Source organism: Colossoma macropomum, unplaced genomic scaffold (assembly GCF_904425465.1).
Source record: "Colossoma macropomum unplaced genomic scaffold, Colossoma_macropomum, whole genome shotgun sequence".
In the NCBI taxonomy this organism is placed as follows: Eukaryota; Metazoa; Chordata; class Actinopteri; order Characiformes; family Serrasalmidae; genus Colossoma; species Colossoma macropomum.
In genome coordinates, this window is record NW_023494789.1 from 12,848,442 (window position 1) to 12,864,706 (window position 16,265).

General features: G+C 38.5%; 1 protein-coding gene across 5 annotated transcripts in view; it reads left to right on the forward strand.

Annotated features, from left to right (window-relative positions):
- LOC118807933 (cytoplasmic phosphatidylinositol transfer protein 1-like) overlaps nucleotides 1-16,265 on the forward strand; it is a 71,792-nt gene that overhangs the window by 34,067 nt on the left and 21,460 nt on the right. For 3 of the 5 annotated variants that reach the window (XM_036570126.1, XM_036570122.1, XM_036570127.1), the window contains exon 2: nucleotides 13,875-14,018. In XM_036570126.1, coding sequence (XP_036426019.1) covers nucleotides 13,891-14,018 — 128 coding nt within the window. In that variant the 5' untranslated portion in view covers nucleotides 13,875-13,890. Of the gene's footprint in view, nucleotides 1-13,869; nucleotides 14,019-16,265 lie in introns of all 5 variants that reach the window. The other 2 variants (XM_036570123.1, XM_036570125.1) reach the window with 1 other exon arrangement.

A 16,265-nucleotide genomic window follows, 5' to 3' on the forward strand; every position in this document is an offset into this window, starting at 1 on the left:
CTCTCTATCTCTCTCTCTCACTCTCAGCCCTTTGGCATCTTGTCCAGCTCACCTGTGGCCTCGCATGTTTCCATGACACGTTTTCTCTCTGAGCATGTGCAGTCACCCCCCCCCCCTTTTCCCATGTCCACAGCACTGTAAAGATGGACCTTGTGTTTTGTGACGTCGAGGGGAGACCTAGCAGAGTCCAGTTTATTTTTGTCAGGACACCCTCCTCCCTCTCTAATTCCTACTGTCCCCTCTCTTCCTATTCCCTCTCTTTCACTCTGTCCCTCCCTTCCCCAATTCTCTCTCCTTTTCTCTCCTGTCCGCTTCCCTATTTCTGTCCTTCTTGCCTACACTTTCTCCCTCTTACACTCTTTGTTTCTCATTTATCACTGTTGAGTCATCAAGAAGATACATTTTAATCGCTGCATTTTTTTTTTTGATAGCATGAATCTGAAGTCATAAAGCTCTCTTTCCATACCGTGACGTATTCTCTGAGCTGGCTGAGTGTGTTCTCTCCATGATAGCCAGGGGTGGTGGGAGGGGAAGTAAACTTGATACTGTTTTCTCTGCATGCTAGTGTACGGTGATGTAATCAGAAATCGTCATTTTAGAAGCAGACGAAAGTTATTACATTTTAATTTATGCAGCATTACATTGCATTACATTTTTATGGGAAAACAAGAATTTTGTCTTTGAATGATATAAAATGATGAATTGTTCTTAATCTGACCAGGGAAATTTACTAACAAGGGAAAAAAGGTCAGTATTGATTTCAGATTAACTTTAGTCAATAAATTGGGAGGGAGAGAGGGAATAAGGAAGTAAGACATACTTTTATAAACATTATTTTTCTTGAACCCTTGTTTTTGCTTACATTTTATTGTCATTACTGCTGCACTTTGTTTTATTTGCTTATGTTTTACATGTTTATTTTTATCCTTACTACATTTTTATTCTTATTAAATTTTAGAACTACTTTTATTACTCTTTATATTTTATTATTATTATTCTTTACTGTCCTTCATGACTCTATGATTTTATTGTTTTATTTGTTTTTTGACCTAATTGAAGCACTTTAAACTACTTTACATGATTAAAGGTAATACAAAGCATAACCATTATTGTTTTTTATCATGACAGCACTAGTTCATACTCCTTTCGCTCTATCTTTCTGCATCCTTAAATGGAGGAATATTGGCATGTGGGGAATGTGAGGCTGCAGTTAACCTCTCTGCCACTTCCCTCCATTACAGTTCTGCATGTTGTTGCCCTGCCAAACACGTCTCATTTTGCTGTGACGTTGGCCCAACACCTCCTGTGACGCAAACATAGTATCCTTTCTTTTATGCAGGGACTGGAAAGGGAATTTGGCAGAGCATATGACTCTGGTTCCAGCATTGTGTGTGTGAGATAGAGACATGTGAGTTAGATGGAAAGTAAATGAATCTACAACTTGTGGTATGTGCGTTACATGCATTCAGCATCACATACTTGCTTTGCCTGTCAACACTTTTCACATTTAAAATTTGTCTGCTGTCAGCTCACAAAGTGGGCTGGGCAGTATGGTCGAAATGTAACATCACCATATGGTATACCAGTAAAAGTGTTTTCTTTTTCATTGCAGCTTAAATGAGAAATCGTTACTCAAGAACAGCAATCAAAGAGCAATCAAAATATAATATTACATTTTCAGGAGTGTATAACACTGAACAATGGAGACATTGAAGCATTAAACTGAACCATTAAATAGTGTCTTGTACTTGTGTTTTTAGCTCCCATCAGTAGTTAGTAAGCAAAAGAATTGCTTGTGTTTCACCTCTTTTGCAGAGCCTGCATTGTACGTTCTTCTGTGTGTATTTTATCCAACATCAACACAGACATGAGTCTGACAATCGACAAACTATGAATGTGGCCTCTATAGAGCAAAGAAAGGATTGTGGAAACAGTGTCAACATTAATCAGAACAAGGAACGCTTTTAACTTCTGGCTGGTATATTTACACATTAAATGAGGAGGCTTGAGGACAGAGGCTACCTCTTCAGATGAACTAATGCTAATGCTAATGTAAAATGCAACATCCAACACTAGAGCTGGTGCATATGGTCGAACAATTCATTGTTATTGTATCGAAATTGCAATATGAAATTCGAAGGAGCTGCAGTTTTAATTATGTCCCACATTACTCAAAATTATGTTGACAAGTGATAAGTGGAGAAATCTATCTTAATAATGCAGATTTCACAGACTGACATTGTAGCACAATACAAAACAGCATTTAGGTCTCACAAAATGACTAACAAAAGGTTGTGCTCATCTTCTTAGTAAAAGAAAAGGCCTAGAGTTTTATTTATTGGGAATAATGGAATTTGAATTACAATCTCAATATTGGTCAGAAAAATCACAAAAAAGATATTTTCCCTGGACCGTTCAGCCCTGCTGGTGCAACGCTAGATGGTGAGGACAGCTTCTTCTACTTCAGGTGTTTTAGCAAACCTCAGTGATGGCAATGAAAAGGAGAGAATGCAAATGCAAGCAAACTTGTCACTGTGATTAAAACTAAACATAATATTGTGTGTCACCAGCATCAGTGTGCAGAGAGTAAATCACCCAGCACAAAGTGAAGGCACTTTTGTGTTTGGTTAAATATCATCAATGCAGTCACTCAATCTTTCCATCTCTCTTTACAAATGAGTAAAATATAATAATAGATCTTAAAAATACATTTTATATGTAAAATATTGTGATGTATTTCAGGATCACTTTGTTATAAGTCCTTTCAGCACTGTTTCCTCGCTCAGTCGATAATCATAGCTGCTTAATTAAGCACTGTTGTTTTTTTCTCTCAGATCAGGGTCAGTAAAAGCAGTGGAATATGAGGGACAATAATGCTGTTTTATGGTAGACCGGATTTGGCCTGAGCGCACAGCCCGAAGCAGATGAGGCCGTTTTTATGTCGATGGAAATTATGTGTCACAAAATGCCTGGCTGAGCCTGATGCTCAGAGCTAGCTGATTTTTTTCAGTAGTAAATAACACTATCACAATATAAATTCAGATACATTTTCTGCATTTCTGTCCAGCTGTCCTTTGAACAACTTTAACCTTATCCACAAAATGTTTTTTGCCCCATATGTGGATAAGATGGGAGATAAAATGTGTAAATGTAACTATCAAAGTAGTTTTGATTTTTTAAATTCTTTAATTTCTTTAATTAAGTAGTTAGAATAGCTGAAAAATGAGATTCGATTTAAGCGTGGTGATGATATATTGTCTGTTTTCTGTGTTTTATTTTCCATGGATCGGGAAACCTACATAAAACAGGGTCTCAGGAAAAGTATCTTCTATTTAACATGCACAGTAAGACTTCTGTCTGAGTGAAAACATTGATATAACTAAGCCTATTAAAAGTAAACTACATGAGAGCTATTGAAAAACAGCCTTCAGCTGAAAGTAGTGCATTGATAAATTTGAGAGGTGAATTACTGTCTTTCACAACTGCATATTGAATTACAGGTAACCCACTTCTAGTCGTGGTCATATGCTCTTGGGTCATATATAACCATAAGCAGTGCAGTGTATATCTTGTAGAGTGCTGTTTTGGATTTAGCCCAGGTGTTTGTAGGGAAAGTGAGTGGAGAAGGAAAAAAAGGTCACATCCATCTGAGGTCTTGTGACTGGTACGGCCACCTTGTGATAGCAGTCAGTCACTGCTCTCCATCCTGGCTATAAATAGCCTTGGCACGCTGACCTCGCTTTAATTGTAACGGAAAACGCCTGAACCCGAGCACTCACACAGACTCACGTTCTCACACATTCCTCACTGCTTCTAAACCTGTAGCAGTTCTCATTAAGCCTGGCTGGTGTTTGCTGACATTTTTCTGTTACAGAGGAAAATAGCAGGAAGAGAGGGAAAACACAAGAAAGCAAGGAAGTGGAGAAAGGCGTAGAGGGGCTAGAGGAAGATGGAAAGTAGGAGAGAGAGAGAGAGAGAGAGTGGGTGGAAAGACGAAAGAGGCAGTTAGACAGGGAAGGTTGATCAGAAGAGAGGGAGAAGGAGCAGGACAGGAATCTGTCTGTCTAATGCACTGCCAGAGACATTTTAGACTTGAGAATATTCAATAAATATATAATTTGGTCTGTTATGTAATGAGTTTTTCCATGCCGAGCCTTGCCCTCCGGGGCCTGCCTGCCTCCGTGCTCTCTGGAGTTCTGCAGAGGTGGGTCACTTCCCTGGTCAAACGAGGACAAAAGCAGAACAAGATGGTCCTGCTGATACAATGCAGTGTAACTGTAAGGTGTTGATTACTGTAAAAAATCAGACCAGTGGACAGAGTAAGTAGAAAAAAGAAGGAAAAGTCAAGTGGACTGGCTGACAGTGCTGTCAGAGTTCAGTAGTAATGAGGCTAGGAGGAAGGGAGAGAGAGAGAGAGAGAGAGAGAGAGAGAGAGAGAGAGACAGAAATACAGAAATAGCCTACAGTGAATGAAGCCGTTGTGTTGGAATCCTGTGACAGAGAAGCAGCTTCTTCGAAGAACTTTCTGTCTCAATATAAACACCCTCTAAGTACAAGAGACATTTGTGAACAGTAGTATATTATGGACTGTATTAACAAAGTTTGTCTGATCTAGAGTCAGGTTTAACTTGGCACTCCTATATCTCCTTAGAAAACTAAACTGATCTACTTTAAAACTACCCTGTCTCCTTCATCTATTGTCACTGTCACTGTTCTTCTTGGCTTATTTGTAATTCATAGAAAGGGTGATGATAATTTAAGCCATGTGACACATTTATTCTTGTTTCTGCGGTATTGTTGATTTATTTTAAACTAGCACTCTCAAACTGTCATAGGGCATAGAGAATTGATCTATCTGTATTGATAGTATCTGTAATTATAGTCACTTTGTAATGTGGAGATGGAAACAGCAACGAATTTACACCATGCTACAACCAAAAAAAACTTCACCCAGTCTATACTGACATTCATTTGAAATTAATAGCACACTCTAAATGCATTTTATCAATCAACAGTTTCTCATTAAGTTGAATGAGGATTTTACCAAAGTTCTGTAAAGCCTGTCTAACCCAACAACAGTTATGAAAGACAGCATGCATTTGTGGGCAGGGAATGACCAGTCTCTCGTGTCTTGACTGTGTGTTATCGGTCAGGTATGGCAGTGTGCCAGTGGCTTGGTATAGACCAGAGTGAGTCATTGAGGTGATAATCATTTGTCACTGGCTCTGGTCCGAGCTGTCATAATGTTGGCCAGCTGTGCAACATTGCAAAGTTTGGCTACGGCAGTCACCACTGGCCTGTGCCAGAAGTCAGATATTTGAATGTGCTCTAGAATGTTCGTTTTTGATGGAACTAGCATTGTTTTAGTTCTAATGAGCTACAGTGAAGTTAAAAATATGTATTGTACTCTTCGTTTCCTTTGTATGACTATTTGACTCAATTTCTCTGCACGCTACCATAAGCACTGAGAACCATTGAGTATGTGTTTGCACTGTTACACAGATCAGGGTTTAATTTAGTAGTTAACACTAGGGCCCATAGCAACATTTTTCTTGTTTTTTATCTTAAGTTATGAAATTTGTATGGGTTTATTGACCAAAAACAATGATAATTTAATGTTACATGACCATTTCCACCACCTCTTTTCCTTTATCAGGCCATTTTTATTATTCTGCCTGAAAGAAGTCATTTCTCTTCTACCCCTTATAATTGCAGCATGAATTCGTGGAGCAAAATTGCTGTAGTCTGAATTGGCAGATGTATGTAAATGTGTTTACATAAGCACAGTGGATTCAAAACTGGCAGTTTTTTAAGTTAGTCTTCATATATGTGGACAAAATGGGAGTGATCAGTACATTTTAATACTGTGTTTACATTCACTGTAAAAACTCTAATTTCAAAACAGCCAATTAAATGCTGACTTACATTCTTGAAATACATTGCAGATTTTAGGATCACACACAAAAGAAAACCTCAGATGTTAAAGACAAAGATTAGACCTTTGAAACTGGTCCCTTTCATCCCTAAAACTAATAATTTATTAATACACACTACAAAACTACAGTCAGCCTCACAGAGCGGAATATAAATAGTAGTGGCCAAACAAGTGGTGCGTGCAGTTTTGTGTACGTAAATGTCTCATGCGTAGGTTCAGTGCAAGGTCGCATCCTTTCTGCACAGTTTGTGTGGACACTATGATGGTTTTGCTTGTCATTAGTACACTTTAAGGCCACAAGCAGAACTGAAGAACCCGCGCACTGCCTGTCTGCTGACCTCAATGGAAATAGATGTGAGCAAACTGCTAGCGCGCTGTGTCTCTGGTTTCATGTGGTTTTGCACCTACTGTCAGCCTGTCTTCCTTTTGGGTTTGAAGAGAAACTCATTTTTTCTCTTACTCATTTCTCACTCTCATCGCTCAGTCTTCTAGTTTTGAACTTGCACCATCACTGTTTCAAGGAAAAAAAATGACCAGAAAAGTATCTCTGCAGACAAGAAAGCCTTAAAACGTCTGAAAAGTGTAAAGATTGTCAGCTTTCAGTTTTGTTTTTTTTTTTTTTAATAATTATTTCTTAATATATTTACATATTGCTCCCAGGTGAGAACAGTCTGCTGTCTGAGTGACAGTTGCTGATTTTAATTTTGATTTAGCCAAATCCACGCCTTCCACTGAGCACTGAACTTCGTTGTTAAACTTAACGCAATGCTTCTGTGTCTCAGCCTTTGAATACTGCATGTCATCTCTCTCCTAATCCAGCTCCCACACATTCTGCACAACATCTGGACCCAATGCAGCATTATGGTTCATATCTCAGTAATTATATGATTCACTGCACAGTAAATGGCAAGCAGCACTATTTGCTCTTAATACTTTAAGGAAGTTAATTGACTTTAGCCATTAATTAATTAGTCTGTGATACACAAATAAATTGCATTTAGAGCAACAAACGATCTCAGGCAGTCAGTTTCTTTAAACAGGCTCAGTTTTCTGACATTTTACACAGCTGAATGAAGTTTTAAGGGATCCAAATCCTTGCTTAGAGAATGCTTCTGTTTAGCTTTATTACGACTATTTCCTAACCCTGTACAATGGTCCTTTTATGCTATCTCTCTCTGAGAGCTGGCTCTGAGTGTGCGTGAATCGTTCTGAATAGAGGCCATGCCGACAGTGCGAGTACTCCCACAGTTTGCGATTAAGAGCCTCTTTACATTCTGAAAACCTCAATTGCCGGGTCTTTCCAGACCATAGAGGAGAGCTGTGCTGAATATCAATCCACCAAAGTGAAGTCCCTGTGATGCAGCCTCACCATAGATACTAATAGTAGCTAATTAGCTCTTCCTAAGCGCACAGGGTCAAGAGTAGAGAGAATGAGTAAACGACCACACAGGAACGTTGATTGGTTTGTGTTTTTATGCAAAGGATGAAACAGCAAAGTGGCGTTCTTTGAGAATGTTTTTAAGTGGTGCTGGACGTGACCAGCAGTTTGCTCTAAAAGCCGATGACCCAATACATGTAGATCGAAATGCTTAGCAGTGTTTTTTCACACCCAGAGGTTTATTAAAGGCTGAAAATGCTAACAGTAAATTGATACTAGCAGGGTAGCAGTTGGCATAAGTGTACCCTGCTGGCGTAATGTGTATTTTCATACTGTTCGGCAGTAACATCACATCAGCTCAACATCAGTCAGTCTGTCAAGATTTCTACAAGGTTAACGCAAGTCATTCAGTCACATACTTTTTATATGTATCTGGTATTTACTGTATTTCAATCTTTCACAAAGTCATCTTTCTACACAAATTAGCTCTCTTTTTTTCTTTCTTTTTTTAAGAAGAGAACTCATTATTAAAATCAGGTTGTGGAGAGCTCAAACAAGCACCTTCAGCCCTTGATGGGCTCAGTTACATACTCTAGTTACACAAAGACCTGTTCAGATTCATATTGCTGTGCCGTATTCCTTGTATATTAATGACTTACTACACTTTCAGAAGGCTATTTTACAGCTCACAGAGGAAATGAATCCTTCGGTGTACCTGTGGAGTGAAAATTAATGCTGAATATAGATGTGTAAAGCTTATAAGTGCCTGAAGCCCTGACTTGCAGGCGCACTATTTTTAGTCCCTGCCATTCACATGCACCGCCCACATGTACACAGACACACATGCGTACGCAGCACGCAGATATCACACATACACACTTTAGCAGCAGAAGGTGCGAAAGCGCAGCACACGTGCAGAGAAGAGTAATTCGAGGCAGATGACACTGACCAGTAAATTTCATGAAATTTTAGCTGATGACTAATTGACATAAATAATTGCTAAATTGGCCAAATTAACTTATTAGCCATGTTGCTCTTGACAGTGAAAATGTAAACAAAAAACACTCATTCTGCTAACATGCATGCTAATAACATAGGAAAAAGTTATGTAGCTAACAAATAAATAAACATTACTTGTGCTGTCTTCTAAACATGCACCACATTAGACATTTCACAATGAATGCATTTGCTGCTTTCTTTTATTTACATTTATTTGCCTAATCCCAGTGCATCCAATTCACATTCTGCTATGACTGAACTCTAACAACTGTGGAAAGTGATTACAGTCAGCTTGAATAATTGCGATCGTATCAAATAATAGCGATTACATAATAATTGTGACTGGCCTGCTGACCAGATCATTACTGATAAACCCAATTCCCTTTTGATCTTTATCTCTCTCTCTCACTCTCTCTCTCTCTCCTCTTTTTTTCTCTCTTTCTCCCTCTCTTTACTTTTTATTTTCTCTTTCTTTCTTTCTCATTCCTCATTTACTATTTACTTTCTATCTCAGCATTTCTCTTGCTATGCTCTTGCTCTCTCTGTTTTGTTCCTTTCCCATTCTCTCTTCCCTGCAGCCACAGTGATCCGTGCCTGTGTCCTGCATGGCAAGTGGTTTTCATGATGGATAAAGATCACTGGGCTTTTTTTTTTCCAGGCTAGGCACTAGCCTCTGTATCTCTCTCATACACACACACACACACATACAAATGCACATATCCTCTGGTCGTAAGGCCTAGCCTCTGTATTTCTCTCATACACACACACAAACACACAAATACACATATCCTCTGGTCGTAAGAGACCAGGCCCATCTGAAAGCAGGACTATAACCGAGGGCTTTGCTCCAGCTTCTGCTCCAGTTTTTATCAGTCACCTAGTTTGAGATTCTGAAGCCATCCAAAAATAAGGTTCATTTACCTTTGCTTGAAGGTTCTATGAGTAACAATGTACGAGGCAAGCATGAACACAGCACCAGTGATTCAGTGCAGTTAGGTTGTGTACATCAGTTTATCATAATTTTGGAGAGGAGGAACTGGCTGGGGTTATGGAACGAATAGCTTTCTTGAATCCCAGTCTTAAAGTGTACTTTTGGTGTGATTGTCAGAGATTCTGATATAAGAGCCACTGTATCCGTAATATTCTGTGTATTAGGGCTGTCACAATTACACAGCTAACCTCGATAACTCATTTTAAAAAAGGCAATAATCTGTAGATTACTCTGTTACTCACATAATCAAGATAGACAGCCCTCTCTATAATACTGTATGTATCAAGATGTGATTGTATGTTGATGCAGCCTGACCTGAGGGTAAAAGAACAGGAAAACATGAGGATCATGGTCTAAAATAACAAGCAGATGTTGAAGTATTGTGGCCTAGAGAGTGAGATGTCATATCCATGTCTTGTCAGCGTGAATGTTGCCACTCTATGCTGTTATATAATGGGGTCCTGTCAGTCTTGCCCTGTCCCCCTCAGATACAGCAGGGTCCTCGGAGCAAGCCTTCCCTTAAGGACAACAGCTAGTGACATGCTAATGCTAACGGTTTGTGACAGTGGGATCATCACCACTGGCGGTTAAAATTGGAGTGAGACTCCTGAATGGGGCCTGTTTAACACAGAGGTACAAAATGCTGTATACTGAGGCACATCCTACGACTGGGGTTAAATCATTTTTCACAGGGAGTATTTATTAAATGCTGTTTAAGTGCAGTTGGTTTATTACAAAGAAATAATGCAAATATGTAGGGATGTGATGATAAATCTATTTGTAGATATTGAGGTGAAGATTGTAAGGTCAAGCCATAACAATGTTGAAAAATATTTAATGTGAAAAACTTCTATATACAAAGCTCTACACAGAATATTTTGACTCAGATAAATGAAAGTTCTCAACAAAATTCTTTAACAAAATAAGCACCTATAATTTAAAAGCAACTTGAATAAACCAGTCTACCCAGTGTGGGTGCATACAGGATGGATGCCTAGTTTTCACCTTTGACGATTGGTTAATTAGACAGTAAGTTAGAGACTCGCAGAAGAGAACGAAGAGCGTATTAATGATAGTTTTGCATTTCAGTGCACTGTTTCCAGTGTTTCAGTTTTTTTTGAAACTGTATTAAATTGTTACATCCTTAAACTGAGGCCATAAGAGCATGTGCACTCTGAACAGCAATAGATCGGGTTGATTGAGATGATTAACCAGTGAGTAAATAAGGAAGAAAGTAAGCAAATAATCAAAAAAGAGAACTCTCCACTTTGGAGATACTACACAGATAAGTATCTTCACTTCCTCCAACCCTTTTTGCATAGCACTATGACTTTGCCTCTCTGAAAATAGCATGTATTTTAGGACAGGCCCTCATGACTTCGTGGTATACAGTAGCACCGGACATAAGACTCTGTACTTTACAAATTAAAGTAAGACCCAAAATGGCTTTGTATTTGCCAGACATGTGTATAATATAACACTGTTTTCACAGAAAGTTACTAATGGAATGTGAATTGGAGCACGCTGGAACACATTTACGTTGTCACTTTTCCCCCGAGGGTGTTTCTTTGACTGCGTTTACATAATTTTTTTATTTTATTCTAGAGGTTCTATCTTTGAAACCGTGTTTTCCATGCCTGACAGGTTTCAGAATAGACCTTGGCAGTGGTTGCCATGGAACCCCCAATGGCATCTCGGGGTCTCTCTCCTTCCCTCCCCCCTCCCTCCCTCCCCTTCTCTTTTTAACTCAAAGTGGAGCATGTACATTATCATACATATTACAGGATTGAACATCATGGGGTGTACTCTAGTACAAAAAGTGGCTCGGCAGAAGTACAGATCTAGCAGTGAACAGTATCTGTAGTCTCATTTTTAGGATTGCATCAAGATACTTTATGCAGCCCTTAATGTCTCTGACTGTAGGATGTTTGAAATGTTTTGAAACACACCGTAATAAGACAATAGCAAAATAGGCTTACAGTTCCAGATAATTCCTTATAGAACCCTTCCTCATGGTTTTCATCATAGTGATGTTTTTGTGGGAGAATGGTACGCGCAGTGCTAAACGCACTCTTAGGCACAGTGGGAATGGCCCTTCAGACCCAACATCACCATCGTCATGACCACCATCATCATCATTTTCATCAACTACAGGCTCTTTGGTGATTTTTAATCAGTCATCCCCTTCTCTCTTTTTATTCCCTGTCTCATTCACTCTCACCCTCACTCTCTCCACTTGTCTGCTGAGTACACAATGCGAAAGTAGGCGATCAATTATTTACGGGCTCTCAAGCCGGTGGCTCGTGCGTGCTGTTTCCATTTTTAGAAGCGTTTGGCTGTCTAGGGGACTTCAATGGGCACTGTGTGTATTCATGGTGCAGGAGGTTCAGTAATGAACAGAGGCGTTTGGCTGCTGCTGCCAGAACAACTGCTCACAGCCTGTTCTTACACTTATTCTCACTGTACAATACACATATGCTTTCCGAGCACTTCACGTTCTTACTCTAGAATACACAGAAAGAATGTTTTGTGTTCTAACTATGAGCTTTCCATGTTCTGAATCTGAGCATTTCATATTCTTATTCTAGAATACACGAACACATTCTGAGCATTGTCATCATCAACAACACAGGAATAGAGTGTCTGCCTGCACCTGTCCAAAACATATTCAAGGGAAATTAGATGTTCACATTCATTTGCACTTTTATATTTATTTATTAACTGCACTGTTTGTAAATAGAAACACTACCGTCAACATATGTGCAATACCCTCATGTGTAATACCATAGCCGCTACATTCTTTTATATTCACCTTTTTATTTTACTTTTACATTTTATTTAAATTATTTTAATGTTTTATTTTTATTTTTACTTTTTTATAACTTTAAATTATATAGTCTTTCCTTTAATATCTTGCATTTTATATTAGCTTATATTTTTGTTTTATTCCTCGTTTAATCTTTTTTGTTAATGCACCGTCTCAATTTCGTTGTACTCTGTGCAATGACAATAAAATATCTTGAATCTTGAATACTCGTAATGTAGAAAGCACAGCATTTTATGTTCCTGTACTAAAATACTTGAACATGTTCTGAGCATTTCATGTTCATACTGTGGACTACACAGACCCTTTCTGAAAATTTCATATTTGTATTATAAAATACACATTCTAAGCATGTCATATGCATGGTATTATGGAATTCACAGTACTTTCGTATTCAAGAATACATGGGCACTAGGGCTGCAAAAAACAAATATTTTGATAGTCGGTTATTCATGTGAATTAATAAACAAATAATAGATTAATCGGCTTAAACGGGTCCTGTAAGTGTTTAATATTAATATTGTTACTGTTTTTTTCAGTAAGACAATGTAAAATAAATGTAGAATATCTTAACCATGCTAGTTCCTGCTAGTGTTTGTCATGAGCAAGTCAAATAACACTGGGCTTCCATGGAAAGCTAAGTCAGGCATATGGTTGCTGCCGGAACAAAAGCTTTTATCTCCAAAATGCTAAATTTGCAGGAGAAGAAAAATTTTCTTAACTTGTAATGGAAGTTAATGTAACAGGATTTTTTACAGGTGACTTAGGACCGTTTCTGTTGGTCCATTCAACATGAAATTTTAACACAACACAAAAGGACACCGACGATATGTTGTATGCGACCACTTGGATTGTTGCCATCTTCAGGTTAAGTCATTAACTCACTTCAGGATGGAAGCTGCTTTGAAAAGGAAAACAAATAATGGACAACAGAAATATTTGTCGACAGTTTTTGTTGTTGACATTATCAATATTGATGAATAATTGTTTCAGCCCTTGTGATATTGGTTTATATTCTCTTTCTTCAGTACATAAACACGTTCTGAACATTTCATATTCAGATTGTAGAATGCACAGGTGCATTCTTACCATTTCACATTGTTATTCTTGAATAAAGAATATACTTTGGAGATTTCTTTGAGACTGGCAGTCAGCTGGGCAGCTGTCAGGTGCTGTCAGATCGAAAGCTTGGAGATATACTGTACCCTAGAGCACACTCTCAGAAAAAGAGGCCCAGAGAGATTTGGAAATGTTTCCTCGATCCATCTTTCCCTCAAGGTTCTCTCTCTGTAAGCTCTGACTGATTCTCTGAGGGTTGGTTTGAAAGTTTAAAAATTTTGTTGACCTGTGTGACACTAAAATTTGACCGATGCTGAGCTGAATAGTTTGTTGCTGTGTGTAGTGTTTTCTGCTGATATACATTTTTCCCAATTTAAACATGTACCGATCCACCTGCTCAGAGAAATGCAGAGTCCAGAACTTTAAAGTACTCTAAAAATTGCTGAGAGCAGGAGGAAGCACAAATATATGGAAAATTCCATTTCGTTTGTTTGTGTAAAGTTACAACAGACCCCTAGCTAACACTAGCGTTCTGGTTAGCTGCTCGCTGTTGTTAACTTTCAGTAGCTAAAGCTGCAGTGTGGGTGGTTTGGTGAGCTCAGAGAACAAGCTCACCTCTTAGCTGGTCATACTTTTAGCTCATACACACACTGATCTCTCCCTCTCTGTATATGTATCTTCAGTACAGGATCGGGCAGCTGTATATGATCAGTAAACACAGCCATGAGCAGAGTGACCGAGGGGAGGGTGTGGAGGTGGTGCAGAACGAACCCTTCAATGATCCCACACATGGCCAAGGCCAGTTCACCGAGAAACGTGTCTACCTCAATAGGTGAGTTGCCTGTTTTGTATACACATAAACACAGTTACGCAGCCATAAGCACTGGACAGTTTCCAGGGAGAAAAAGAACTCTCAATCCCTGATTTACGCAGTTACTCACACTTTTACATATAAACACAAGACCTGAAAAATCTGGAAAAACCTGAATCTGAAAAGTGTCTAAACTGGCAGAAAGAATATACAGACAGCAACCTTCAGATTACCTATTGCTCTGTGTTCTAGTTAACCACATGAACCCAAGGGGTCCAGTACCGCCCCCCTACCAAAAAAATCTGCCAACAGAGGAGTTACATCACATGCACATTTAAATCTGCCACCAGAGGAGTTACGTTGCAAGCACGTCCCTGTTGGCAACAGTAAAATCATTTCCTCAATTTCAGCGAGTATAGCAGAAGCTTTCCATGTCCTGCTGTGTTTCTCTTACTATATAAAATATGCATGAGGCTTTCTTTCTTGTTTGGAAAGCTTTCTAGATTTTCCAAGCAAGTATCAGCTCATTTAGATTGCGGTTTGGATCAGTAAGGGCTTTTTATTAATTTGCTTAATCAGAGTAACAATAAAGCGAGACAGGTGACATATTCCTGTTCATGTGTTTTCTTGTTCAAAGTGGTAGTTTGGTAGACACAAACTGGATAAAAATTTATGAATTTTTGACTTTGTTAGATCATGTCAATTAAACAACATTCAGAAGTCATGTGATTCATGGGAAAGAGCCGATAAAACGACAGAAAAAGTCGCCTTTTTGCGTCTGCCTTAAAGGGTTGAAGGTGTAAATCACTTCATGAATGTTCGATTTGCTTAAAATTTTTATCTAAAAAGGTGCATCTTGAAAACTTTTCATGATTTGGTTTGATTCACATATTTTGGTGATAATTCATTTTAAAAATATACTGAATATACAAATGTGACTGGAGAAACTATTTACACTAGGGATGCAAATTTTGGCAAAATGAATAACGGAGCAGAACAGAGCGTCATTACGTAGTGATTAATCGTTAACCAGAAAACCTATAATCAAAGACACAACACAACAAAATATAATTTATGAAACATATAGTTCAGGTGCTAAAAGGTGATTGACTGAGCCACATTTGAAGCCGTTGTAAAATACTTGATATACATAGTTTATGGGTGCACACATCAACTGAATTCTGTATGATTGCACTGAGATATTAAAAAGTGGTCCCTGTATGGACCGTAGAGCTTAGCACTGATAGATGGACCCAGGCATGCGTACATAAACAGGCAGAAACCATATTAAACATACCCTACATAAGAACCTGGGTTTGTATAAATGTTTTTATGTTCATGATGATATGACCAAAACCCAAAAAGTTGATTCACATAGTGTAGATTATATATGATTATATCTAACAATAGGCTACTGAAAGTTCCATATTCTCATTACTAGCCAAGTTAAATGAACTTAAATGTCATGCATGTGTGCCATCCAGCACTTCCATCTCTGTAATTTTGCACACCCATGTGTGATTTCCTCATGCCGCTGTGCATCACTCTCTTTCTCAGAGAACAGGGATGAAACAGTTATCTGTCTTATCATTTGCAGATGTTTGCTTTCAGTGTGGTATATTGCTTTAAAAGTGGTCCTGAAAACCACAATTTGTAGCTGTATTTTTAGCTTTTAATCAACAGAATCGGTCAAAATGTTTTTATTTTTCAGTTAATGTTTTATTGGTTAATCATTTGCATCCCTGTTGTACCGCAGTGTTGCTTTTCTTCTTTTTTGTTTGTTTACATTTCAAAATAGTGTGCACATTTTATTTTGGCCGAAATGTGAGATCATGCTTCATTCAAAATGATTAAAATCTAGTGGCTCCCACTTAAATGTAGTTGGACACGCATGCGCCGGCCTTTCTCACTCAAAGCCCAGCGGCCCAAAGTGTTTCAGCAGAGTTTAGCAGCTACAGCTGGCCCGTTCTGGATCAGAGAATAGTCAAGGACACAAAGATCCACGTAAGCAGCTTTTTCAGTGTCAAATAGGAGAAGAGAGTAAGGATGAATGGACAAGGTGTGTGAGAGAGAGAGAGAGAGAGAGAGAGAGAGGGAGAGAGAGAGAGAGAAAGGGAGAGAAAGAGAGTGAGATGAGATCACAAGAAGGCAAGAGAGATAAGAGTAGACATAGATGAGAGAGAAGAATGTAAGAGAGAGAAAAAGTGTAAAAGAGTTGAAAGTAAAGGGCTGGCTTGTGCTGGACAAGATGAACGATTAATTGAATCA